The 27,169-nt window shown below is 37.8% G+C and overlaps 1 protein-coding gene across 8 annotated transcripts in view; it reads left to right on the top strand.

Moving 5' to 3' along the window:
- The window catches only part of MOCOS (molybdenum cofactor sulfurase), a 203,749-nt gene that overhangs the window by 53,662 nt on the left and 122,918 nt on the right, over positions 1 to 27,169 (top strand). For 7 of the 8 annotated variants that reach the window (XR_014942898.1, XR_014942899.1, XM_015854273.3 and 4 more), the window contains exon 4: positions 24,941 to 25,582. The exons of the other annotated variant lie outside the window; for it this stretch is intronic. Coding sequence is in view for 4 of the 7 variants with exons in the window: in XM_015854273.3 (XP_015709759.2) it covers positions 24,941 to 25,582 (642 nt within the window). In the remaining 3 variants the exon portion in view is untranslated. The remainder of the gene's footprint in view (positions 1 to 24,940; positions 25,583 to 27,169) is intronic. 8 annotated transcript variants of the gene reach the window in all.

The raw sequence follows: 27,169 nt of genomic DNA, 5'->3' as shown, positions 1-27,169 counted from the left end.
ATGGGGCTCTTAGTAAAAACCTGCCCGCTGCTGCCAGCTATGGCAGAATGCAGCCTCACACTGCTCATGGGACTGAATGACTGGGATCACATTACATCTACCCAACATTCCTGTCACTCGCTGCCTATAAAATGACAGTGGATCAATTTTAAACTGACCCTGTTGACTTTTAAAGCCCTTAGCACAGAGGGAACTGGTTTTCTGTAAGCATCCTCTGTGCATTTAGCTCTGGAGTCCTCTTATTCATCTTCTAGTCAGAATCTGTTAGTTGGCAGAAATACTGTTGTCGTAGCCCCAGTGGTTTGTAACTTGTTTTCTCCCATTTTTATTAGCCTTTTCATCATCTAAAAAATGTGGGATTCCCAATTTCTAATCACTTTTCTGTCCATTTGATGCCTGGAAGCATGGGAGAAATGTCCTGCTTCCTTACAGCATTTCATTTTGTATAGTTTCCCTTCTAGAATAAAGTTGTATAATATTTCAGGTTGGATTGAGCCTGTGAAATCCACTGGGTAATAGTTCAGGACTAGCTTCAAAACTAGATCATGTTTCTGAGGGCTCTGTCCAGTTGAGTTCTGATCATGTCCAAAGGTGGAGATTCCAACTATCTGTTAGGGCAACCGGTTCCAATGACTGACTGTCCTTGTGTGGAAGATTTTTTTCTTTATGTTTGTTCATACTTTTCCCTATTGTGTCTGTTTCCACTTCTACTTCATAAATCTGATAAGAGTCTGGCCTTTTATTATCTGTAACTCCTTTGTCTTTGGTAACTGAAGACAGTGATGAGGTTCCCAAAGCCTTTGCTTCTCTTGGCTGAACAACCGGTACCCCTCAGCCTCTCTTTCAAAGTTCATGTTCTCCAACCTCCTGGCTGTTTTAGTGGCCCAGTGCTGAATACACTCCAGTTTGCAGTTTACAATGAGAATCCCAAACTGGTCACAGTCTTCCAGTTGCCTTTTGTGTGATGAGTAATGCAGATAATCCCTTGCTATCCATGCTATTAGAACAGCCCTGTGTGTGGTTGGCCTTTGTAACCACACAAGTGCACTACTGATTCATTTTCAACTTTTCTACAAGGACAGGGGCCTTTTTGCAGAGCTACTACCTTATCAGTCAGTCCTTGGTTTATATTGATACACTGCGCTATCCAGTTTCAGGTGCAGAACTTGCTACTTTCTGAAGTTTCTCAGCTACTTTCCTGAGCCTGTCAAGGTTCTTTCAGATGACACCTTCACACTCTGATGTATCAGTCAGATCCCATAACATTATATTGTTCATGATCTTTCTGATTTCATCCCACTGTTGATGAAGACGTTAAATGGTATCACACCCAATATATGCTTTTTTTTTTTTTTTTTTTTTTAATATATATATATTTATAGTAGTAGGAATAATAAGCTTATAGTAGTATTATGTATATAAGGTTGGATATATGTTGCTAAGGTATGTGTTGGAAATGTTTCCACTGAAAACTGAGCATCAGTGAGGTGATACAGTTTGCTAAATTATATATGTAGGATAGATAAAAAAGATTTTTCTGAACACTCCCAAGTTTAGTCGAGACCAGACTTTTCAGATAGGGCCTAGTGTGCACTAGAATTTTTTATTTACTTGTGGTTTAAAATGTGGCTGCTTAAAAATAGACAATGACTTGGATTAGGAGAATGCAACATTGCTATTACAAACATCGATGGGATACATTCTATGCCATTGAGCTCACTTCCTCAGCACCAGATAGAGAAGACGATCTTGATAATTGAGTATTTTCTAGGAGCTGAGAGGCGGAGAGCATGTGGTTTGTTCAAAGGTACACAGGAAATGAAAGGTGCTCCAGTGTCTTAGAATTCAGATATCTGAACTGACCAATGCTTTAACCTCAGTGTAATCAGTAACAGACATCTAGAGAAGAAGAGGGGAAACGTTTTGTGATGCATTCCTGCTAGACTGTTCCAGCATCCAGTGACCTTTTATTCAGGATACTCTTAGCCAGATGTGATATTTTGGGTTTTTATTAATACCTTTTTGTGTTCACTGATATAATTTTTAGTGGAATAAATGAGTTTCTTTCAAAGAGCCCCGGTGCTTGCATCTCCAAAGTCTTTGGTAAATGTTATAACCATATGACTTCTGGCAGTGAATTTTGAAGTGAGCTTCTTTTTGTTGTAACAGCTTAACTGTTAGATATGACTACACGGCCTCTAAAATAATGTTAGGTAGCTGACAATTCAGGCCCACTGAATTGTCATGTCCCATGTCAAATGAAAATGAGATTGTACAGATGTTGACCTCTCTGCTGAGTATCCTGGGGCTACTCAGTCCAGAGTGTGATGTGTCATTTAATCACAATCATTGCAAATAATAAGCAATATTTTTGTTGTTTTTTATTTTTATTGCCTTTCAATTGTTACCATTATTATTTATTTTCTCCTGTCTTGGGGGCACTATCAGGGAGGATTAATTTATAATAGCCTGGAAATCCATGATGGCCATAAAGGAAGGTAGCACCATACAAAGGATGCTGATGAACATTCTAGTGTTTCCACCCTTGTTTTGCCTCCTTGTTCTTAACCTTGGCTCTTGGTTCTTTAGTTAAGGATAGTAAAAATGCTGATACTGGAAGAATGGTTGAGTTCTCCAAAACCAGAAGTTTCTGAAATTGTATGTTGTTTCACAAAACAATAAGGTAATCTTAATCAAACACTTACATGGAAGGTTGTACATTTTGTTTCAGCAACATGAAAGTGAATTTCAACTTAGGCGACCACACTGGAGGATCAAACCTCATCATGGCTTCTAGCCATTTCTGCTTTCTGGCAAGAAGCAAAGAAATCTTGAGAGTCCCTGACAATACTCAATCTGAAATGAACCCATCAACTTGTATTTTGTCCAGGTACTGAATGAGTAGGCACTTAACTAAGTGAGAAAATGGCCAGGATTCTTCTTTTTGCATAAATGCTGATCACCTCAAGTAAACAAGGCAGTATGTCCACATGCAAGGTCATGGACCCTATTTATTTCTTGCTTAGATAGCTGATTCTTTACTATTTCACAAGTTTAGATGCAGAATTCTTGTTGTAACTTGGGTGACAGAACTATGAGTAATGAACATCCAAAGAATTCATAAAGCGGTAAACAGAATTTTTACCTTGAAAGAAGATTGTTCACGTAAAGTATTGAGTATTTGCTTGTGAAGCGTTTCTGGTAAGTTAATCAGGAATACTTGGTAAACAGATTTGGAGTAGAAAATGTATCCTGATCAAGTGGCTCATTTGTAATTATAAACTGATTTAACTAGATTTCATTAATGTTGTGTAAGACTTTGTCTTTGAGAGGGCTCTTTTAATCTGTTTAATGCTTGATGTCTTTACTGATGCTTCCTAGGCCAGTATTCCAGTCTTTACGCAATAAACAGAGCAGCACTGTGATGCAAAAGATTTATCTGCTCTCAGTAGGATCATTTTCCCTTGTGGCTGCATTGCTCTGGGAGACTGGGTGGGCTAAAAATGCGATTTGTATTTTCTTTCTTGCTCATAAGTGTGAGTGCCATTCCACGCGGTGGGTATTACCACAGCTGAGTAGGGAATGGTGGTCACTGATAATGAGTAGGTGCCTACAGTTCTGAGGAACAGAGAAGTTTAAGATGTAACTGCAGATAGTCCTGATGTTCTGACTGAGTAGAATGAATATACCAGGCAGCACAGTGGGTCTTAGTACTGGTCTGTACTACAAGCAGACAGGTCTGTAGCTTGTTCTATTTGAATAGATTGGCTATACATGATAAAATAACCATCTCTTAACACTCTGAGTAATGATTTGGCCTGTTCAGATGCTGAGGAAGTTTTGCAGGACTTCTGGCTACATACAGATGTTATGAAATTGGCTCTGCATGCACAATAGCAAAGCTTTGCTTTTTGAACATTTTTATTATTACTCAAGGGAAATAAATGTCTGTCTGTACTATGTATGAGCATGCTGTGGTACCACATTACTTTCTCGTCCATCAACATCTCTTGTTCTCTTCCTTTACTGGCTAATGTTCATGATAATTGCAGGAATAAATCTTAAAGCCCAACCTGAGCAAGTGGAAAAATATGACATTAGGCTGTTGAATATTTGAGACAAGTAGCCACAAAGTTATATCTCTGTTTGGATTATGTTTTTAAAATATATATCTGTAACAAAATTAACTGTTGTTGTAACCAGTACACTTAAGAAAGATTACATGATTATAATGGAAATACAGTGGTTATTTGCTACATTAATTAGCTGTTGATTTAATGTTATGCAAATGTGCTGCTTTTCAAGTAAACATATTTCTTGCTGACAATTTTGAATAGGACTACCAATTAAACATAGGTAAGTAGAGATACTGATTATAGGGAGGTTATGACAGAAGACAGTAGAATAGAGCTTGATAATTTCTAACATGTTAGTATCCAAAGTATATTATTAACAACATGTTTTTGTTACTACATGTCTTATAATAGGCACACATCTCTGATACACACTACATCATCAAATTGCTAAAGAATAAGGTGCTACTTTTCTATGCTGCGTTCTTCTTTGAGCTCCTGTGTTCCTCATACCAAATCCAGCTCCCAAAGCCTGTAGAGAAATCTTATTTTACCATACTATATCTCACAGTGAATTTGAGGGAGGTTGCTAATGTTCTGGCTGTTATTGCAGTGGTAAGGTGTTTCTGTAACTTTAAAAACTTTCCAAAACTTAATTGAAATATTAAAGATATCATCAAAATTTAAAACTGTGTACAGTCAAAGTGTCTTCTAGAGTAAAACTTTCTTGAAGCTGTGAAGGCACAGCTTACCCATGCTTGTGAAGTTATTTCATAAATCATTCTTGTAGTAAGGATGTTCACGGAATCCTTCTGCTGCTTGCTTATCCGAGCAAACCTCAACTGATGTCAGCACCTACCTTTAATGGGGATTATTTCAGGCCAATCATTCTTGATTTGCTCTATCAGAGGAATAGACCCATTTGGTTTTCATCTAAAGCGATCATGCACTTGAATAAAATTCATGAGTCTGAAAACTGGCATATTTAACCACATGGAACTACTTCATGCAGGGGGGTGTTTCAAATTGTGTAAGATTAAAGCCCTTAACTGAAAAGTGGGTTATTTGATCAAAGTGTTTTTTCTTTGTGATCGGAGAAGAGTTTGAGCAATAATCTAGAGATGACTTGGAAGTGAACAGGATGTTGCTTGTTCAGGACATTTAAAAAAAAATAAAAAAATTTATGTACTATCTCCTATAGTGTTTTCCTAGTAATAGATTGCTATTTTCTTTGCTGCTTCCCATTTAATTGCATTAAAAGAACATATAAGAGTGCATATATATTTTTAGGACTCTCTTCTCCACAAAGAAACAGAGAGTGAGATGGAGATATTCTTAAAATCTTTTTTGCTGTTTTTTTTTATGTCTAAAACATTTTCCTAATCAATAAGCAGCCAGTGTGATAAAGCTGCAACTTAACGTACATTTTCAGAAATATAATTAGCCAGGAAGTTTTTGAGTGGAGTTAAGATCAGTTAAGTGCCTTCTCAGTTTTGTTTGAGCAGCAGAGAGCCAATTCAGTCAGTCATGACTCCTGATAAGCTGTTTCATGAAAAGCTTTACGAAGGGTAGTAAGTGCATCTGTTATTTTCCTCAGAAAATGATCACAAACAAAAAAAAAAAAATCATATATCAGAGAATGATTACAACAGGAACTTTCAGTCTGTCCACAAACTGCACAAAGTGACCAGCCATTTCTTTAATGGCCTGTAGTTAAAAACTAGTTCTCTAACAGAAATCCTCATTTTGCTTGTGGAAAATTACCATTTATTTTACCAACATACCATTTTTTTTAATCAAATTTTTTCAAGGATACACAAAGAGAGGTACAATGAGATATGGGAAACTTGGGAAAAGATATATTAAGCAATTATCATTCAAGGTGCAGATTGGTACTAGATTTTCTTTTTCTTCTAATAGTTCAAAACAGTGATTTCCACTTTAGGACTGACTGGCAAAAACAGATACACTGACACACAGACCTCAAGCCACAGATTACTTCTTTCCAAATGTTTTTGTGCTGAATTTTATTGGAATCATAAGATCAACGATTAGTTCAGGTTGGAAGGGATATGAGGAGGTCAACCTGAGGATTCAATCTGAAGAGATGTAGCAGTAAGACAAGGACACGTGATGCTTTATTTAGCTCTTTAAAACCATACCCATTTGAAAACTTCTAAGAACAGCAGGTTGCACAGTCCCTCCTGACCACCCATTCCACTGCTTATTGTTCTCATAGTGAATAAGTTTTATCATGTATTCATCTGGATTCTCTCATTTCATTTGTACTGCTGTGGAGAGCACAGCTCTGCCTTCTCAGTGATGTCAGAGGTAATAAAAGGCTGCTGTTAGATCCCCTCAAGGCCTCTTCCTCTCCAGGCTAAAAAACTCTCCCTGTGGGGCACCTGCCCCCCTGTGATGGCCTGAAAACTGAACTGGCTACCTCTGATCATCTTGTGCTAGGGCCAAAAACTGTAGTACTGCTGTTGTGGCCTAGTGATGACTTAACTGAGGAGGGTCTCAGTCCATTGGCCCGGCTTCTGGTAATCCAGCCCAGCTTGCTGCCTCAGTTGCCAGGGCATTCTGCTGGTTCTCATCTTCCTTTACAGGTTTACATCTTTAACTAAAAGACAGTGATACTGGACTACTGCAGCTTTGTAGAACTAACACCTATTGGCAGGTTAACACCCTACATTGGGCAGAATGGTTGCATCCTCACTCAGAAGCAAAGTGCCACTTGTTTTTCTGTGGGATTTTCCTAGCTCTGGAGCTTGATGCACTGTGTATTCGGTAACTGTGAATGTTCTGTGCTCTCTTTTTCTCAACTGTTTCACCTGCTAATCCCCAGTGGCAGTGACCAGCTATTTTGAGCATGGGTTTGATACATTATTGATTAATCCAGTTTAGACTGCACTTGAAGTGGTTTTACTTTAATTACATTTGGTATCTAGAAATAATAGCTTAGCATTTCAGATACTTCTGGTGAAAGATGCTTCTTGTGTAATGCAGAATGTTTCTTGCCATGGCATTTTTTCTTATCAGAAAAAAATGTACCTTTTAGTAGAGTATTTTATATTCTTTGAATCTGATTGCTTTTATATTACAATAATTTATCATTAGTAAGCTTCTTTTTCTCTGCAGATGTCTTATTTTAGCAATACAATATGTTATTTCCTAAGAAAACAATCATCACTTAAAACCACTAAGCTGTAATATCAAAATAAAACTTTTTTATTGAACAGTTTCCTTTCGCATGTTTATGTGTTGGGTTTTATGGTGTTTTTTGTTTGTTTTTGTTTTTCTCAGTTACTCCTGTTTTATTAATGCTACATTCTTTTATAATATTTTATCTTGATAGTTTCTGGCTGTGCCCATTAGTATCTTCTCCCCTGGTTTCTGATACTGAAAGCAAGCAGTAGATGATGCAGCTAAATTTCACAGTTTATAAATATAATGGGTCTCTGGGTAGCCTTTGAATAGAAAGAAAGGTTTTGTTTTCTTTTGTGGGTACTGATATGTACTTCTTTAGCATCACACTGATCATGAAGCATGATAGATTCTAATGCTGACAGAAGCAGGCTTTATCTAGTAATTCAAAGAGGGGGGATCTGCATTTTCATGTCTTCCACATTAATTCATAAGTGAATCACTTAAACAAAATTATCAGTTAAAATGAATCTAAAATATAATTAGTTATCAAAACAAAAACAAAGCAAAACAAAACAACCAGCAGTTAAATATGTTAAGCTGTTATCAGGTGGTACAAGTATGTTGCTTGAGCCTGAAATTAGAGGTGCTACTGAATGAGGCATCCAAAGTTTTACTGTTTTATGTGCATTTTGGATTACATTCAAACATTTAGAGTACAGGTTACCATATTTCTTTTTTCATTCATGTCCTAGCAGTGTCTAAACTGTGTCATGCATGCTGTGGTAAGTAGTTAAGTATCACGTAGGGAAGGCGATCTCTTTCCAGAAGTTTATCTAAAAGCAGCAACCACAGGCTGGCACTGGTGTTTGAGAAAGCCAGATAGTTCCAGTAGACAAGACAAATAAACATGTTGAAGGGAGAAACTGCTCCTGGTAATAGAATTTGATTATACCTTGAAGCTGTAGATAATGGTGAATATACAAGAGCAATAGAATATGTGCAAGTGCATTGTGGTTTTCTGATCTGGGTTTTTTTGCATCAGTTACTGAATATTCTACAAAAGATGAGAGAACACAGAGAGAAAAAAAAAACCTACATTGTTGAGTTCCCCATTTGTTCAGTCATTATTCATTAAGTAAAAATACTTGTTATTCTACAAAATAAGTAAATATCAGTTTTAGCACTTAGATAATATGACTTAAAAGCAAACCTCTTTTCAGTTTCTCATGCACAGTGAAATAATAGTACTTCTATTGGTCATAAAAGAATACAACTTTGTAGCAGAAGTATATTTATTTTTCTTCCTTTGTATTAGTGCTGAACAGTATCTAAGAATAGCAGTGAGATTAGTCCATATGAGTACAATAAGGACAATAAAACTGGCAAATGGTCTTCATGTGTCCACTTGAAATTTTACATGCTGGATACAGAAGATACCATGGGATTATAATTGGCAGTTGTTGGGCAGTTATCTTGATTTCGGGAATGTTCAGAAGAAGATGCATTTCTTGTTATCTGTTCTTTTGCATAGCATTCCAGATCTTATAAATTTTTACGAATATTCCATAGTAATGTTCTCTTTATTTATATGTGTCGCTGAAATTATTTTTGTATGCACGTACACAAAAATATATCTAAGCAAAAGAAGATTTCTTTTGGTTTTGGTCCATGCAGTCTACCTTGTAGTAAAGTGTTTCTCCGAGCTCTGCTATTAACTGTATTGATTCTGCAGGATATGCAATTTCCTGGGACTCTGAAGGAGATAAGAGCTATCCCTAAATGCTTTGGATAATTTTGTTTATACTACATGTATACGGTGTCTCACAGTGGGATACTGCAGGTGAGCTGAGCTTCTTGTGTGTTACAAGAATGCAAATAATTAAGCAACAACAACCATGTGTGTCTGTACCACCTGTGTGTGGTGATAGGAAGTGAGATGTTGAGAAACTATTTTTTAGCAGTGGTGCTTTTATAAGCTCAGTCCTCATCTATTTATTAATGTTCAGTTGTATGTTAGATTGAAGCATGAAGGCAATGGAAACTGTTCACTATTTTCTAAGAACTTGTACTATTTATTATTGATAAGTGGCATTATTTTGATAAAGATTAATCTTGTATTTTATATTTAAAGAAATGTATAGATACTGGGATCTTCCAAGTTGAAGGAATTGAAATAGAAAGAATATTATAACCCCAGATTATAATATTCTTCTCCAGTATCTCCCTACCTGCATTTCCTAGAGATGTCCACAACTGGACGTTCCTGAAAAAGAAAAGAAAAGAAAAGAAAAGAAAAGAAAAGAAAAGAAAAGAAAAGAAAAGAAAAGAAAAGAAAAGAAAGGAAAAGAAAAGAAAAGAAAAGAAAAGAAAAGAAAAGAAAAGAAAAGAAAAGAAAAGAAAAGAAAAGAAAGGAAAAGAAAAGAAAAGAAAAGAAAAGAAAAGAAAAGAAAAGAAAAGAAAAGAAAAGAAAAGAAAAGAAAAGAAAAGAAAAGAAAAGAAAAGAAGAGAAAAGAAAAAAAAGAAGAGAAAAGAAAAAAAAGAAAAAAAAAGAAAAGATAAAAACATTGAAATTCAGCTCAACATTTCCTCCCTCGCTGCCTGTCTGCTGGCATAAGAGGAGTAATAGTAGTAATAGTCCACTTTCCTCTTTGTTGCTTGACCTGTGGTCAAACAAAAACAATCAATATGAATCAAAAGTTAACATAGGAGTGTTTAATCACTTACAAAATTTTTATAACATATAAGAGATCGGAATAATTTTGGAAGTCTGAGTGATGAATGCCAGGACCTTACTGTCTGAGGTCTCAGTTCAAGAAGTTATTTAGGTATGTAAGTCATTTTAGACTAATTGAAAACAATGGAGCCACTAAGAGTTAAAGACATGCTTAAATAGTCTCCTGAGCTGAGCATAAGCACACAGTAAATCTGCAGTGATCTTGCAATACAGGTATCTCATGTCAGCCCTCCCTTTCTAACTTCAATGAAGTGCTGTAGGTACATCTGCTGTTTCCAATGAAAACCGGACAGGATTTGAAGTGATGGCTGCTGCTGCAGGAGTTTTCTGTAATAGCTGCCAAATGGGAGGGAGGCGGGGGAGAGAGCAGCAGAGGAAGCAGTAACATTGCTGTCTCAGGCAAAGAAACAAATCAATCAGTAGCTCTATGCAGAGAACTGGGGAACCTGTCTAACATCTGTCAGATGGAAAACTGACACGCTGCAGTGGAATCTGCTTTATAATCAACCATTTCAAGTGCTCTGCCTTCAGAGAGACATTCAAAGAGCTGTATGAAATTCTTTACGTTGTACAAGGGTGGGATATCAGCAGCAGCACATCCCTGCCTAAACATGGAACAGTACCATAGCAGTAAGTACAAATTGACGTACATGTCTTTCATATTCCTCTGTGAAACTCATGTCTGGATTGCTATCTGCAGCATACATGTACCTGATGGTACAGGTGGACCCATAAGCAAAATGTGCATTGGGATGTACAGAAGGTGCCTAGCTGGAGAATGCCCTGGGCAGTACAGTGCTTTGAGTGGGCCTGTCTGCTGATGAAATCCCACTGCTGCTGATGTTAGCCCAGAGGGAACTGCTTTGCTGGAATGTGGACCGTTTAGATTTTGGCTAGTAGGAATGAAGAGATGAACACCAACACTGCTCAACTCTTTGGGAACAGAGAAACTGGGAAGCACAAAGCAGAGGTGACCCTACCTCTAACTGCAGGAACCTAACCAGAACATAGTGTTCTTTTGTAGGGGCAGTGGTCTAAGTAGTGTTGTAAGACAGTTTAGTGAATTGCTGATTCCTAGTTCTCACCCGCTCCTGCTGAGCCTGATAGCAGCTCTAATAGGCAGCATGAACTGGTTACCCAGATGTGATGTGGCCAAGGCCACTCAAAGGCTTGTAGCTATCAGTGCCACTACAAACATAAGATGGAGACACTGGGTTTAGTTGGATATCTACACATCTTTAGTGAAAGCCCATGAAATGGAAGCTCAATCACAGCAGAGTAGGGTTTGGCTTAATATTTTGGGATCAATGCATATATTTGTTTTCTTGAAGGCTTTGTGCAACAGGTTGTTACAGTGCCTTTATTTTTATGATTCTGTAGAAATATTGTTATGCAATGAAATGGCAGTCATAAAGGGAGGTGCTGTAAAAGAATGAAGCAGTAAGTTTAAAAATAGGTATGTAATTCTTGCCCTTTTCAAAAACTTTTTTATAAAAATTGTGAGTAATGAAGAAAAGCCCAGTAGATCTATAATGTCAATAAAGAGTCGCAGTATGAAGTATCTTCTACATTTAATTATCATTAAGTCTCATGCAAAGTAGATTATGGAAGAACTCTTCTGCTTTTTATAGTGGGCAGCTTACCGTTTCTGTCTCCTGTTAATACACTTAGGAGATGTTCATTGATAGCGTGTCTTAACGATACACGCATCCACTTTAGTTTAGGGGCATGCAGTTCTGATCTGCAGCCAGATGGTCCAGACAGATGATAAAAAAGTATGCAGTGAGGCACCAGAGCACTCATCTCCTACTGCCCTGTCACACTGAAGAAACACTTAATGAAATCTGAAATTGTAACAGCTAAAAATATGTACTGCAGTATGATGGACTTTCACCACACGTCACACTGGGATTGAACTGGCTTTTGAATATAGCTTCTGTGGGAAAGGTACTGAAATCCCTGCCTTTTTGTGTCCATTTCTGCATAAATTCCTACTATGCTTCTGAAAAAACATAATTACTTATTTTGTTAGCAATTACATATATTTTAATCTGGAAATTGCCCACAAAAAACTAATCTTCAGTGTGCTTTGTTATTCACCAATTAACTTCTTCTGACCTCCTTGTTGCTCAGAGTGGTTGACAGCAATTCATTTTGAGATTTTGCATTTTGACACTTGCACCCACTGATGGGATGTAGGATGCATACTAAGCTTCTGCCCTTGACTTTTAGAATATAAGTCTTAAAATCAGATTTCAAGAGTACAATTGCAAGTTCTGTATTTACTTTCCTAGAACATTCTGTAATCATTCAGACTCACTGTACATTTGCTGAGATGTTTGCAGAAAGCAGTGTACAAAGGGCAGAGACATGCATATCATGAAAGTATTTAGAACTCTGAATAAATATTCATCAAATATATTCTGCACTTTTTGTTCTGCTCCTTGTGATATTAGATGTTACCAAAGCTAATATCAAAGCATCAGAGGTGTGACAAAGCTTCAGAAAAAGCGCTGGGGTCATGATAGGTGGGGCTTAAAAATACACAGAGCAGAGAAGGCAATAGGTTTTATGTGAAAAACCTCACCAAAGTAAACATTTTGTAATTCTCGTCTGCTTTGTGGGTTTTATTCAGACTTGATCCCGCTGGAACATAAGCATTGGAGGACAATGTTGGTAGACCTCTAAATCTCCGGGCAGGTGCATCCTGTCTGTTTTTGATATGATAGGATATCACTTTCAAAACAGGGAGCCTACTGTAATTTCGTGTTCATAGTAACGTAAAGGAGGTTGTTGCATTTTCTAGTATTTGATGTTATATATTTTTCAGCAGTTAGTAAAACTTTACAATTCTGATGAATTTGTAGAATGCTTAGATACACTAATGCAAGAAGGTTATAGGTTAAATCCATGTTTAGTGTAAGATTTATTTGCTCAGTTACATTATTCCCAGAAGGGTTTAATCACTGTCTAAGGTAATACATGAAAGTACCCAGGGTTTTGATTTAGCTTGAAGAAATTCTAGACGTTCTTTTTTCCTTGAAAGTTAATCAAGGCTAGAGTTGTTTTCAGCTGTGTAGCAACATAAATGCCCCTTCTGATGCATACACGGATAGGAATTACATCAGTTTTGTCACAACTGCTAATTCTGTTGCAGAGTGCAAATTTTGCTGTAATAACAAGAACAGTTACCCTCCATACCCCTTCAATTACAACAACTTTAAGCAATTTGAAACTAGGGGTAATATTTTAGTTTATGCAAGAGCATGGAGAGTATTATAAAGCTAAAATAGACCATTTTTTCTCTGTTTTATGAAAAAAGAAGAATGAGATGACTTTTTTAATTAGAAATTTGTAGGTGTCAGTACAAAACGCTGAAAGGTTGGGATGCTGATTTCAGTGGTCATCTGCAACATGTTACTATCCTTTGCATTTTTTCAAGTGCCTTAAGACCTGGAATAAAAAGGAGGACTTGTGCAAGTTCTCCTAACTGTTGATCATTCCATGCTGAATAGCCCTTCAAAGAAGTCAAATATGATGAGGTTTTTCCATCCCATTTCTTTTCTGCTTTTGTTCTTTAAAAATTCTTGAACTTAAAATGTCAATTTTATTGCTGTTTTGAAGATATGAACTGTGAGTTCCCACAAAATGCTAAGAATTCTGTTTCACATGAGCAGGGTTTGTTATCCAATACATGACAGAATGTACTACCTATGTGAGCAGCCCTCTGCTTATCCTGAGCATCCTCCAGTGACCTGAGTTTTCACGTGGCCTTGCTTTGCGGTGTGGCATATTTGGGAAGTCAGAAACAGGTTCATAAGTACTGCTCCTTACCTATGGTAATTGGCTTTACTGAAGCTGCAGTGTTTCACGCCAGTGATGAATTTGTTATTCAGAATGTTTTCCAGAATATCTGTTGCCATATCCAGGCTGACCATCTGACATTTGGATTTACTGACCTTTGGGGTCAGGTCTCTAACTCTGAGTAGTTAGATAGTGAGAAAACAAGAAATACAGGTCAGATAGCTTTCTAGCTCAGGCTTTCTGCCTAGCAGCTGTATAAGATGAGGATCCAATGTGGAAGGATTGCATAGGAAATTGTAGTTGTTAGAATACTTTTTAGTTACTTTTGATTGCATGAGGTTTTCTGCTACCAGACAGCAAAATTGCAAAAAAGGAAAGGTTAATTAACATACATCCTATGCGGCAAACTTTCTAATTAATTGCAGTTTTAATGTGTATCAGAATTAGCTAATGAAATACTTAAACCTGGATTAGTTAATTCCAGTTTATGATTTCCATGTCTGTTTTGATTTGAACAGAATGTTTCTCAGACAATATGAGAAAATTGCAGCAGATTTCAGAAGATTTCTCTTAGCTCCCTTTCATATACACAGTGCCTTGTTCTTGAATTTGATTAATATTTTCTCTTCAATTTGTAAAGTAATAACATTTATATAGAGGTTTTCTGGCGTTAACGTGCTTTAAGTTACCCTTAAGCTGTTTTCATTTTATGATTCTCAAAACATCACTTGTGAGCTCCTTAAAATGCTATTGTTCCTTGTTTCCTAACGAGTTTTAGGGATTGAAAATGGGTTCTGTTTTAAGGCAAGCCAAGAATATCCCTCAACAGTCATTTATGCCTCATTGCATTCATCATGTGTGGAACAGTTTTTCCCTCAACAGCCAGGAGCACTGGAAGCATGGTTGTCAGGATTTAAAGTGAATGAAGTGCAACTTGACAGGCAGAAATGATGTTTCCCATATGTGCAAACATCCATTCATATTTTTGGGAAATCTTGGGGCTTTTTAAGCCAAAATATTAATGTGGCTCAGTGTGTGGTGAGAAGTCTTTGACTGGCTCTTCAACAAATAATAAGCAGAAAATCCCTTCACTCCTGAGTGCTTCTTGGATTGAAGTCAATGGGATGGTTTCAGTATGTTGTGGTACTGTGCTATTTCAAACTCACAAGTTATGGGATAGGCCCTTGGTTTTATCAGAGGCTGAGTGTCTTGCAGCTTTCAAGAGCCCTTGTACTAAGGCTCTGCTTTTCATATTATCTCTCTCTTTTTTTTTTTTTTTCCTGTAAAAAAAATGTTAAAAAAATTAGAAATGAAAAGCAGAGCTGCACTGCTGAGGTAGGGCATCAAACCACATGAAGAAAATAAAGCAAAATAAACCATCTGCAGTGTCCAGGAATCTTCCAGACTTTGCTTTTGTGGCTTTTTACCCAAGCAAGGGTGAACACAAGCTGATGGGTTTACCTGGTGAACTTAAGTCATGTTAAAGAGAGGTCTGTGGAAATGCATGAGAAGATTTATGTTAACTCCTTGTATTTTGAAAGCAAACTGAGGCGCTTTCATATTAACCTCTTCATCTCAAACCCTTTCCAGATGAAAGCACAGTACTTGAAAAGGAACCCATGAGGAAATAAGGCCTATTAATGTGTGAGTGTATGCCATGGTCTTGTTCACCATGGTAACAGGCTCAGATTCACAAAGCCATCATGTTCTTTCTTAAGCACCTAAGTACCTCTGAAGTTCTCAGCCTAAATGTTTTCCAAGTAAATATGATCTCCGTACAGGTGTTATATAAATTCCAGGAAATTATCCCATCTTCACCTTTCTTCTATCCCTCAACTAAGAAAGCACTGTTTGTGGCAGTAATGATTGTTATAGTCAACCCACCGGTCATACTGTGGAAATGTGCCAAAGAGGAAGATCCAAAAGGTTATGCTGAAAATTGTCAGTTTCTGAACTTCTGGACATTTGGAGTCAGAGGACTTCATCACTGCTGAAAGCTCATTTTGTGTAGATGATTCCTTTTGATATGAGAACATTTTGCTTTGGGTGATCTCTTTTCACCTTGTGTTTTGCAATTTCCTCAGAGAACAGGCTAATATTAAAAGTGTGTGATCACTGGCACAGCTATCTTCATTTATGGTTAATATTTTTCAAGATTAGTATCAAATCTTTGTTTCAGAGCAGAATTAGAGTATAGGAACAAAAGATGGATCTGAGTATCGGGAAGATGTCTGTCAAGTGTCATGTCTTACTTTGCTAACTACAATGACAAATGCTGGGTTATCCTTTTGAAGCTATGTTTAATTACTTGCAATTTACAACTGAAAATAACAAGGAACGTGCAAATTAATCAAACTGTAGGTTTTGAAGGCAAATCCATTTTGTAAACATCTAATGGACAGTTACTGGTTGTCACACTTCCCTTCTGTAGCATCATTAAAGAGATTAACTTGGGTTGGTGGTTTTTTTTTTGTTTGTTTAACTGGATACAAAACAAACCAACACCCCAAACCAAGCAAACAAAAAGAATAATAACTGGAGAGATCTGAAGTATGTAGTTTAAAGACTAGTACTACTTGTCTGAAGTTACTTCCAAGTTTAAGCAGTGTGTAAAGACCTGAGTGTCTTTAGATCACCTAAGAGTGTGTTTGTTTGTTATTCAGTCTTTTTTCCTGGAACAGCCTGTCCAAGTTTATACTTGCTACACGGCTGAAAAAATAGCCAACTTTAATGCTCTGCTTTCTCTGAATTAGAAAACAAAGTAACTTCTGACCGGTTAACACGGAGACACTGAGTTAGAACCATAGAAAGGAATCATAGAATCATTACATTTGTTAAAGACCACTAAGATCATCTAGTCCAACTGTCAACCCACCACCACCATGCCCAGTAAACCAAGTCCCTTGGTTGATGTACGTCTTCCTCTTTATCGCTTCAGATTTGTTTCATCCTAGTGACTCTTAAGACTTGTTGCAGAAGCAATTTGAATTTTAACACACAAGTGACTGTAAAAATGATTCATTAGTCATTTTCTGTTTGGTAATTACGTTGTGCATTTACAGTTTGGAATGGTTTGTTCTTGAGCTGTCTGCTGTTCATGACTAGTTCTCCTTTGATGTTACTTAAAATACCATTCATTGTGTTGTTTTTTATTTATTTCTTGCCTGGTTGACTTGAATGCCAGATGAATTTTCATTTGAAGAACCTATGGTATATATTTGTAAAGTTATTTGTATCCTAATTAGTGAAAAAACTGTTATTCACAAGTATGTTCATAAATCTTTGGTCAATGTTCAAGCACTAGACTAAACTGATCTGGTTTATTTTACTCAAAAAAAAAAAAAAAAAAAAATCCACAAAGTGGTTTTAAAATCGTGTAGCTATTGATCTTCTTTCTCTGCTACAGAAAAACAACTATTTAATTTCTAAGGAAACAGTTACCCAGGGGTTTCTGCCACATCTAGAAAGTTATAGGAGTTATGGGCTGCTGCCAGGGAGAGGAGTAATATTTGTGTGTTAGAACAAACTGTACCAGCAGTCAGCCTGCGGTATCGTATTTTATAGTTTTCATGATTCCTTCCTACTGTTCTGCCCTTCTGATTACATGCAGTGCCATAATACCACCCTAAATCTGATTTTGCTCTGTCAGTATGCCCAGCATGACACTGAATGCCTTCTGGTTGTGCACTTTCTAATGAGGGTCCAGACCTCTTAGTCTGGATGGGTGCTTCTCGAGAATATTGTTCATCAAAGAATCTTTTCTTGCAGGAAGAGATTTTGTAGTCTTTAAAGAGCAACTTTTTTTCTGACTATGTAGTGCAAGGAGAACGCCAAGCATTCTGCTGTGCTGACAACTTTGCAGAATTGGAGAGAGGATTTTTTTGGTAAAGACCAACTCTGACCCTTTGTTAGCAAATAGACATTTCCCCAGTGTGTCTCCAGTGAATCAATCAGAGCCAAGGAGAATAAACGTAATGGATTATAACGCTTCAATTCAGGTTGCTGAACACAAATGCTTAAGTACTGCTTTCAAAACAAACAAACAAATAAATAAATAAAAATAGGATTGTATATTTTCACCACTCGCCTGTACCAAAAGAAGCTTATCAATTACATTCCCTCTAATGATTTATTTTATAAGTTCAGGAAGCTGATTACGTGGAGTCATAATCAGCAGAGGTGTAGATAAGTGAAATCCTAATCACTCTCATGCAAGCAGAAATGGGAAGAAGCAGGGATCAGATTGTGTACCTTCTGTGTAAAGTGGCCAGAAAACAAGTTTATGTGGATGTGATGACTGAAGATAGAGCAATGCGTGCTTATTTCACAGTTGGCTTATGTTCTGGAAGGTTAAAGTTTGTGCCTTGTCAGGATGGGAAAAGAAACTGAAACAGAAAAAGCAACTTAAACTTTGAGATGAAACTTCAAGGGATTATTTATTCATTGCAGAGCTCTTCCTTATGTGGGTATTAATCCATTGGAAAATCCTTGAATTTGATGGATTTCTACTGAATAACATGTGCAGGTAGTAGGGATGGTATGGCACAGATTCTTGTTGAAAACATTTATTTAATGGTGGGAAGGTAGTAACTAACATTTGCAAGGGCATTTTTTCATTAAATTAATGGTTTGCTGGAGGGAGATAGACTTAGTCCAGCTTAAAACAATTGATTCTTACAACTATTCATAGATTTCAGTTTCCTTTTGTGCTTGGATTAGAAATTGAAAATAAGAGTACAGTACAGTGGTGTGGTATATTGGAATAGACCTCATCTTCACAGAATAAGATATTTCTAGCCAGACGACTTGTCTTTGGTGAACTAGAACATTTCTCTTGCATATATAGCTGTAACTAGTAAAGCTATCCTGTCTCTTTGTACGTTTGTCAGTGGAAGAAGCTAAGGAAAATTTGGGATGAGTGTTAAGCAGCATACTTCTTTATGGTATCCCTGTGAATTTGTCTTAAATTATAGTTTTCTCCTCCTTTTTACTTCATACATGTGGAAAGACCATATACAGAAAAACTATTGCTAGAATGTAAGTTAAGCCTCAGTGCTGAGTGGCATGTACGAGGTTCTAGTGCGTGTATCCATCTCTAATCCCTCAACAAAGTTGATGAGATTTTTTCAGTAGACTGCTTTGACAGCTGGAGCTGACCCTTATTTAATAAACGAGGAAGGGTAAAATATTATTACTCATAAATGTAGATGTAGCCACTGGAAACACTTCTCACTTGCACACCTATGTGAAAAGGATTAAAAAGGCAGTTATGGAAAGTGTTATCCTCTAATATTATTAAAGAAAAATATTTATAAGTCAAAATAAGATATATCAACTCAAAAGTCTTTTTTTTTTTTTTTTGAATTGTTTTTTTTTCTAATTGCCATTCATACAAAGGCTTTTCCTTAGACAATAGTACTTTAAATCTGTTCAGAGTGTCTGTAGAGCAGAAAGCAATGCAGTGAAATTTCTGAGGCTCAAGATGTATATCTCTCCATAGAAGCCCAAACTGGATTTGTTCTCCTGGGCAGCATGACAATGGAAAAAATTATAATAAGAAATAGTTTTAATATGTAAATGTGCAGTTGAAAAGGAGTCTTTGTAAAGTGCTACTTAAACTTGTAGTGTTGAATAGATAACTACTGTCTTCAAATGTAAATCTGTTATTACAGAGGCAATACTAAGTTTTTAAAAGAGTTCTATTTTAGTTGGATCATCTACTGGCTAGAACGTCACTATGTTCACAGTATCCACAAATGCTCAACTGCAATCTAAGTTAAAATGTGAATATAAATCATAACAATCACAAACTCCATGGTCATCTTTTGGTCTTGCCAACTAGCTGAAATGTTATCATTGACTGCAATTAAAGCATGGAAGAACTCAAACCTAGGAAAGTAAGTTGCTCGATTTCTTACATGCTTTCAAAATGGCAAATTTTAGAAGTATGTAAAGTATAGAAGCATGGTAAAACAAACAAACAAAAAAGAGTATACAGATCAACTGTGTTTTGGGTGGCTGTAATGGTATAGTATGAACATCCATAGCTTTCTGGTAGCAATACTACTGCTCTGCTTTTGAGAGCCACAGAGGAAGAGCTGGTGATGAAGAACATGATTTGTTCTGTCTGAGGTAACTATGGCCAGCAAGCAGCCTTGGAGGAAATTCCTTTCAGCTGACCATGGGTGATCCTGTGTACGTGAGGAGGCTGAATGAATCAGTAGCCTGTGGCCTTGCAGAGCTGCCAGTGGTGGTTTGGGGTATCTAATTTTAATTAAGCTTTTAATTAAGCCATGCAATTGGGTTTGCTGGGTTAAGTTAGATATTTGTTCTCCCTGAATATCTGATTTGATTATACATATGTATGTCTTAAAGTGTAAAGCCAGTTACTAATTAGGTAAGTATTACATTTATGAAACAAGACAGAAAGATTGGTTGAAATTAATTGACTTTCTCTGCCATATTTTACTTTAGAGGAGTCTGGCACTTGGCTCATTGGTGTTAATGAATACACAAAACTGTCACGGCAACTTTTTAAAGGAATTAAGCATCAGCAAAGAGAATTCTCAGAATACAAGCACGTACTGGGTGTTGAGTGGGCTCTCCTTAGGCTGGCTTCACAGGCTCACAGTCTGCCAGCTGAGGCTGGCAGGATTCTCTGGGTCCATCAGCTCCAAACCCTGATCCCTCAGGAACACCCAGAGCACGTCCAGGTGGTCTCTGAAGATCTCTGAGGAGGAGATTCCACAGCCTCTGGGCAGCCTGTGCCAGTGCTCCAGCACCCACAAAGCACAGGAGTGCTGCCTGGTATTCAGAGGGAATTCCCTGTGTTCCATTTTGATCCAGTTCCCTCTTGTCCTGGCACTGGGCAACACCAAAAAGATACTGGCTCCATCCTCTGTGCACCTTCCTTTCATATGTAGACATTGATAAGCTTGCCCCTGAGCCTGTTCTTTTCCAGACAGAAGAGGCCCAGCTCAGCCTCTGCTCATAGGACAGATATTCCAGTTCCCTGGTAATCTTGTTGGCCCTACACTGGACTCTTGCCAGTGTGTCCATGTCTTTCTTGTAGTTGGGGCCCCGATCTGGACCCAGCATCCTGATGCAGCCCCATCGGTGTTGAGCATAGAAGGGTCAAAACTCTTTATCTGCTGGTGATACTTTGCCTTACAGCCAAGCATACTGCTAGCCTTAGCCACAAAGGCACGTTGCTCATATGCTTCCTGCATTTGTGACTGGTTTTTGTTTGATCTGTGTCCTTCTAAGGAGGCTGGAGGAGGAGGAGAAGGAGAAAGGGGGGCAGGTCACAGCAAGGCAATTTGCAAGGCTTGCCTTTGGTGCACAGCAGAGATTGAGCATGCTGCCTCATCTTTGCCTTGCCAGTCTAGAAACGAGGTACAGAGTCAGGCCTCTCAGCCTCTCTGACATCATCTGTGTGATGGCACAGCTCTATCAGTGTGCTTAATGAAACAATTATCCTTGTAATCATTTCTTCCAAAGAGAAGTGGAAATTTGTAATAATATGAAATACCACTACTGCTCGCAGCTGTGAACTATAGTAGATCAAGCTATCAGTTTTCCACTGCAAGTCTTTAGTCCTGCTTCCAACATCTACCTTATATATGGCTATAAATCTAACAGGAGTGTAATAAAGGTGAACTGCATTTCACTGTAATGGGGTATGCCTTACGTGAAGATACAGGGCATTAGGAGTTCTGTGTGTAATAGACAGTGCTTCCAAATATTAATGTCAAAAGATAAGATGTAGCACTGTGGGCTGCAGAAGTCATTTGGCAGTATTGCAGTTTTCTGTCCTGAAGTATCCTGATTTTATCATAGCAGTGCTGCTCTGGTTCGGGACTTTGTGCTATTTGTTTTATGAAACTCATTCTGAGGTGCTCGTAGCTCTTCTGCTCTGCACATCAGAAGTCATTCTTGAAGAGAGAATTCCTTTGACTCGTTTGTTTTCCCTTTATTTATTTATTTTCCTTCTAAAATGTTAGAAATCTTCTAGCCAAATATCTGATTTTGAAAATTCTACCTCTTTCACCAGTCGTAGTAATTACTTGACACATTTAGAGACCCAAAATGCAAATAGATGCCTTAAGAGATATGCAGAAGAGCCTATTTCCTACTGAAAACATTTAGAAATGTAACTACTTGTTCCTATGTGAAAGTCACTTTCTGTTACTGAACTGAATAAACACATTATGTTGTGGGTTATATTTCAGTACCTTTCAAGTGTTTCTAAATTTGAGTGATTACAAACTGAATGTAGTTTAGATACTAATGATGTGCATGAGCTTTGTCTCATTTATGACTTAGAGTTGTCATTATTTGTGAACCAAAATACGTATATATTATATATATATAATATTATATATATATATATATATATAAAAGAAATATATATATATATATATATAAAAGAAATATATATATATATATATATATATATCTGTAAAGTTGTGAAAATGTTTAAGGAAAGTAGTTACTGGTTCTGATATTCATGGATAGGCAAAAGCATCCTGTTATTAAATCCCAGTCCACCATTCCTGCATCCCAGCTCTTGTCATTACACAGTGTCTTTTGGTCAGATTCAGTGCTGCAGCAAGTCAGTACAATTCCTGTGGTGATCTGCAGATTATTATTCCTAAGTAATGTTTGGCATTCTGCCTAGCTCTGTCTCACCTCCCTCTAAGCCTGTGTAGCACAAAGAGCATGGCTGAGGAGGACAGCAAAGAAAGCAAAGAAGCTAAGAGAGGAGCTGACTCGGTAACTTCTTCAGTGTGCTTTATGTTGCTGCTCCTGACAGCTTGCTCTTAGAAAGGATACTGCATGATAGGAGGTTGCTCCCATCACCTTGTTTTTGGACTCAGAAGATATTTTCTGTGTGCACATACATGTGAATAGGTAATTAGCTGTACTGCTCACAAAGATATAAAACATAGAATATTTGATACTTCACTGTTGGTGTCATTTCTCTTGAAATTGAAACTGCGCACCATTTTTGTAATTTCTTCTTATATTAGTGCAATGATTCCAAGACTTATTGAATGATCACAGTGTATAAAAAAACAGGCCACATCAGATAATACATACCAATTAACAGAATCACAGAAAGGCCTGGTTTGAAAAGAACCACAGTGATGATCTAGTTTCAACCCTCTGCTGTGTGCACGGTCACCAACCACCAGACCAGACTGCCCAGGGCCACATCCAGCCTGGCCTTGAATGCCTCCAGGGATAGGGCATCCACAGCCTCCTTGGGCAACCTGTTCCAGTGTGTCACCACCCTCTCTGTGAAAAACTTTCTCCTAATATCTAACCTAAACCTCTCTGTCTCAGTTTAAAACCATTCTCCCTTGTCCTGTCACTATCCACTCTTGAAAACAGCCATTCTCACTCCTGTTTATATGCTCCTTCAAGTACTGGAAGGCCACAGTGAGGTCTCCCCAGAGAAACAAGCAAAACAAGCCCAGTTCCATAAACCTTTCTTCACAGGAGAGGTGCTCCAGCCCTCTGATCATCTCAGTGGCCCTCCTCTGGACTCTTTCCAAGAGCTCTGTGTCTTTCTTGTGCTGGGAGCTCCAGGCCAGGACGCAGTACTCCAAATGGGGCCAAGTCATGTCCATAACCATAAAGACCTGAACATCTTACTAATCTGCCTTCCAATCCTTTCCCCTACTAAAAAACAGTCTAATGCTGCCCTGCTTGAAAAGTAAGTTAGGGCCCTTGCTTGCCTTGCTGCCCAGGTTGTCTCTGTCTTGCTGAGTGCAAGGAAAGGAGAATAAAGGCAAGATTATGTCTCAGCTGAAATTCAGGCCATAGGTCTAAGTGGCAAACCTACAGCTAGCTGAACTGCAGCTCTCTTGGGTAAGCTTTCATGATCCTGCAGACAGCTATCCCCTACGGTATGCACGTGTGCTTCAGGCTGTAGTGTGGATGGTGGTGGGAGAGGCTGCACAGCTGCTGCAGGTAAGGGGAGAGGGTATGATTCAGCAACAGTGATGAATGAGGCAGGTAGGCAGCTTAATGCCCTACACTCAACTGCTGTGATTGTCTCTGTCTTCATTCCTAATGTGGCATATGAATTTTAAGGAAAAAGTCTGCTTTCTCTGAAGAGCTCTTTAAAAACAATGTCCAGAATTGTGAATTCTTGCTGAAGCTATACCTGGCAGGTCTGCTTCAGAAAGACCTCTATGACTTCTTTCAAACTGACTCATCGAAACATTTAAAGCTTAAATCCACGACCTTCATAAAATCTGAAATTTCTTCTTTATTTCCAGGAAAAACAGACTACCTGACATTTCTATCACATTTCAAAAACTTGAACTCTGAATCAAGTTTCATTGAGCATACGAATCCATTTGTTGCATCTTGTACTTCCTAGTACAATAAAACTTTCCTACAGCAGATAAATATATTGTGGATATCATTTTGTGGAATGGTTTTCAGTCCTAATCATGAAAGTCATTGCAATCTTTTCTTTTTCAGTGTCAGAGCTTTGATTGCAGCACACATCCAGCTCTACATTCTTTGCCTGTAATATTTGCCTTTCAGACTGAACACACAAAATTTTGAGGCATTTATCTCTACTCTTATATGGTTGAAGAAATTTTATCTTGAATTTGTCATGTAACCTTTTGAACAACTTACATTTAAATGCAGTATTTAAACATCCGATCTCATGAGGGAATCACCTGTTACATAAAACACGCAAACTTTTAATGATGCACACTGAGGGCCAGAGTGTATGGATTACCCAAGTGCTGGGCTGTACCTTGGAATTACATAGATCAGAGTGACAGCTACTAGTACCACTAATAGTCTTCAGGTCAAACTGACCTCTCTCCTCAAGATCAGTGTACAATACAATAATAAGCAGGCTTGATTCTGATCTCACTGAGGCACTGGACTGGACTGGACCATTCTGTTCACAGATAGGCAGAACTGGCTGCTATCCTTAAGAACTCAACTACTTTCACTGTAGCATTTGAAAGATTCTCCTGTGGGCAAAAGTTTTTAATTTTGTTGTGCTATTTGCTGAAAGCTGAGTACTTACATTTAAGTCATGTGTCAGAATAGAAGAATTTTCCCGCTGAGGAAAAACAGAATATATCTTATGGTAATAAAATAGAAAATTCAGAAAATAATTTGATTTATTTTTATTTTGCAGAATATTACAACATTTTCACACTACATCTGAAGATTATACTGTCATTTTCACATCTGGATGCACGGCTGCACTTAAACTGGTGGCAGAAGTATTCCCATGGGTACCTGAAGGCACAGAGCAACCTAGTAGTCGATTCTGTTACCTAACTGACAACCACACATCTGTGGTGGGTATGAGGGGCATAACTGCCTCAATGAATGTATTATCTGTTCCAGTAAAACCAAAGGATAAGTTGTTATTGGAGAAAGACTGGTTGCCAGATGAAGAACAAAACTGCATGACACCTCATCTATTCTCTTATCCAGCTCAGAGCAATTTTTCTGGTACCAAATATCCCCTTTCATGGATACGAGACATCAAATCTGGAAAACTCCGCCCTGTCAAAATACCAGGGAAGTGGTTTGTTCTATTAGATGCAGCCTCATATGTGAGCAGTTCTCCATTAGACTTGGGAGTTCACCAAGCTGACTTTATACCCATCTCGTTCTATAAAATCTTTGGATTCCCTACTGGTTTAGGAGCATTACTTGTAAACAACCGGATTGCCCCCCTCTTGAGGAAAACCTATTTTGGAGGTGGAACTGCAGCTGCCTACCTCACAGGAAAAGATTTTTACTTCCCAAAGAAGTCTATAGCAGAAAGGTAAGGCTCTGTTTAATGAAACTTGTGTTTTTTTGTTGATTCTGTTTGCTTTAGATAAATACCTCAGTGTTGGAACATGCACTCCTCTCTGATAATTGCGTTGCTTTATGCAGTTGGATAGGCATTTCATGTCCGACTCTATTTTCTTCACATTTTCATATCTAAAATATGTTATCTGAAATATCCAGTTTCCTTCGTTGTTCTACTGTGTCACAACTGGTAAAACTGCTTGGATTTATCCAGTGACATAAAAGTCGATCCATGCATTTTTTAAACTTTATGTGAGGTACCTCAGCAGAACCCTGGTTTGTTTTTGAAGGTCTGCACCTGGAGCGGCCAGCCGCAGCTGGACACACTGTAATGACCTGCAGTGAAAATGGAAAGGGCCATGGTTTTCACTGGCAAGATAGCTTGCTTTACTCTCAGGAGAAGCTTTATGAGAGTAAAACGTACAGTAAGATGAATTACCAAGGACTAATATTTGTAACACTCTTATTTTAGGACTGAGGTTCTGGAGAAGCTGTGAAGCTCTCCCACTGAAGATAGAAAGCACCTAAAGGAGGTGAAACATAATAAGGAAATACAAGGTGCTAGATCAACTTCCCTAGTCCTTTAACATGCTGAAATACTACTCCTAGTGATGCTTGGTCTCCCTGCCTGTCTCCCTAAGGCCAGGTTCAGCTTAGATAAATGTAGTAAAGGGGCTTCCTTCCTCCAGCATTCAATATATCTGCACAAAGGGAAGATCTGAGATCAACAACCTCTCCTAGTCATGTGCTTTGAGTGCTGCTGTGGGGTTTCATTTCTGGAGTGGTAAATGCAGTGGCTGGCTCCTTTAACCTGGCTCTCTTGCAGTACAGCGCTACATATTATATTAGAAGTGGCAATTGGTGGGTGAACAGCTAGTTAATCCTTTAATTTATTGAAAAAGAAAAAACAGGGAAACATGGTTCTGAGTTCTGCTTCTGTGTTGTTGTTTTTTCAAACCAACAAGGCTTCTAAGCGCAACAAAATTTTTTACCTTTTGGAAAGGTATGTGGGAATCTTGATGAAGCTCTATCTCTGTTATCTTTTTCAAGAGTTTTCAGAGGTTGTCTGCTTATAAGTCATTCAGGCATTTGAGGCTCTCAGAATTTTCAAGGGCTTTTTGTTGTTGTTGTTGTTGTTGTTCTGTTGTTGTTTTTTGTTTGTTTGTTTTTGTTATTGGATCAGAAGAAATGCCTTCTAGTACAGTGTTATAAACAAGGAAATTTATCCAATTGAATTTCTCCTCAGGCTGGGAGCAGAGTGTCTAATCTTGGTTTGAGGGAACCTAATGTATAATCAAATCTGACACCTGGACACAGACATGTGATTGATAGTAGTTCCTGGTAGACACCAGAGTGTCACGCGGTTTGACCGGTATATTGATATTTACTTCTGTTTTCATCTACTCCTTTGCTTTTTATTCGAAAACCTAATTGTTAAAAGTTTGAGTTTAGAGCATTATTGATGCTGTCTGTAATCCCTTGTGAACTCTGGACACTTGAAGTCCTGCCTGCAGAAGCTACATTTTCAAAGATAGGGCAAGGAATGAGGATAACAATT

Source organism: Coturnix japonica, chromosome 2 (genome assembly GCF_054131305.1).
Source record: "Coturnix japonica strain WE chromosome 2, WE-NBRP24, whole genome shotgun sequence".
Classification (NCBI taxonomy): domain Eukaryota; kingdom Metazoa; phylum Chordata; class Aves; order Galliformes; family Phasianidae; genus Coturnix; species Coturnix japonica.
The sequence above is the reverse complement of the archived record's forward strand: the minus strand, read 5'-3'. Positions and strand labels throughout refer to the sequence as shown.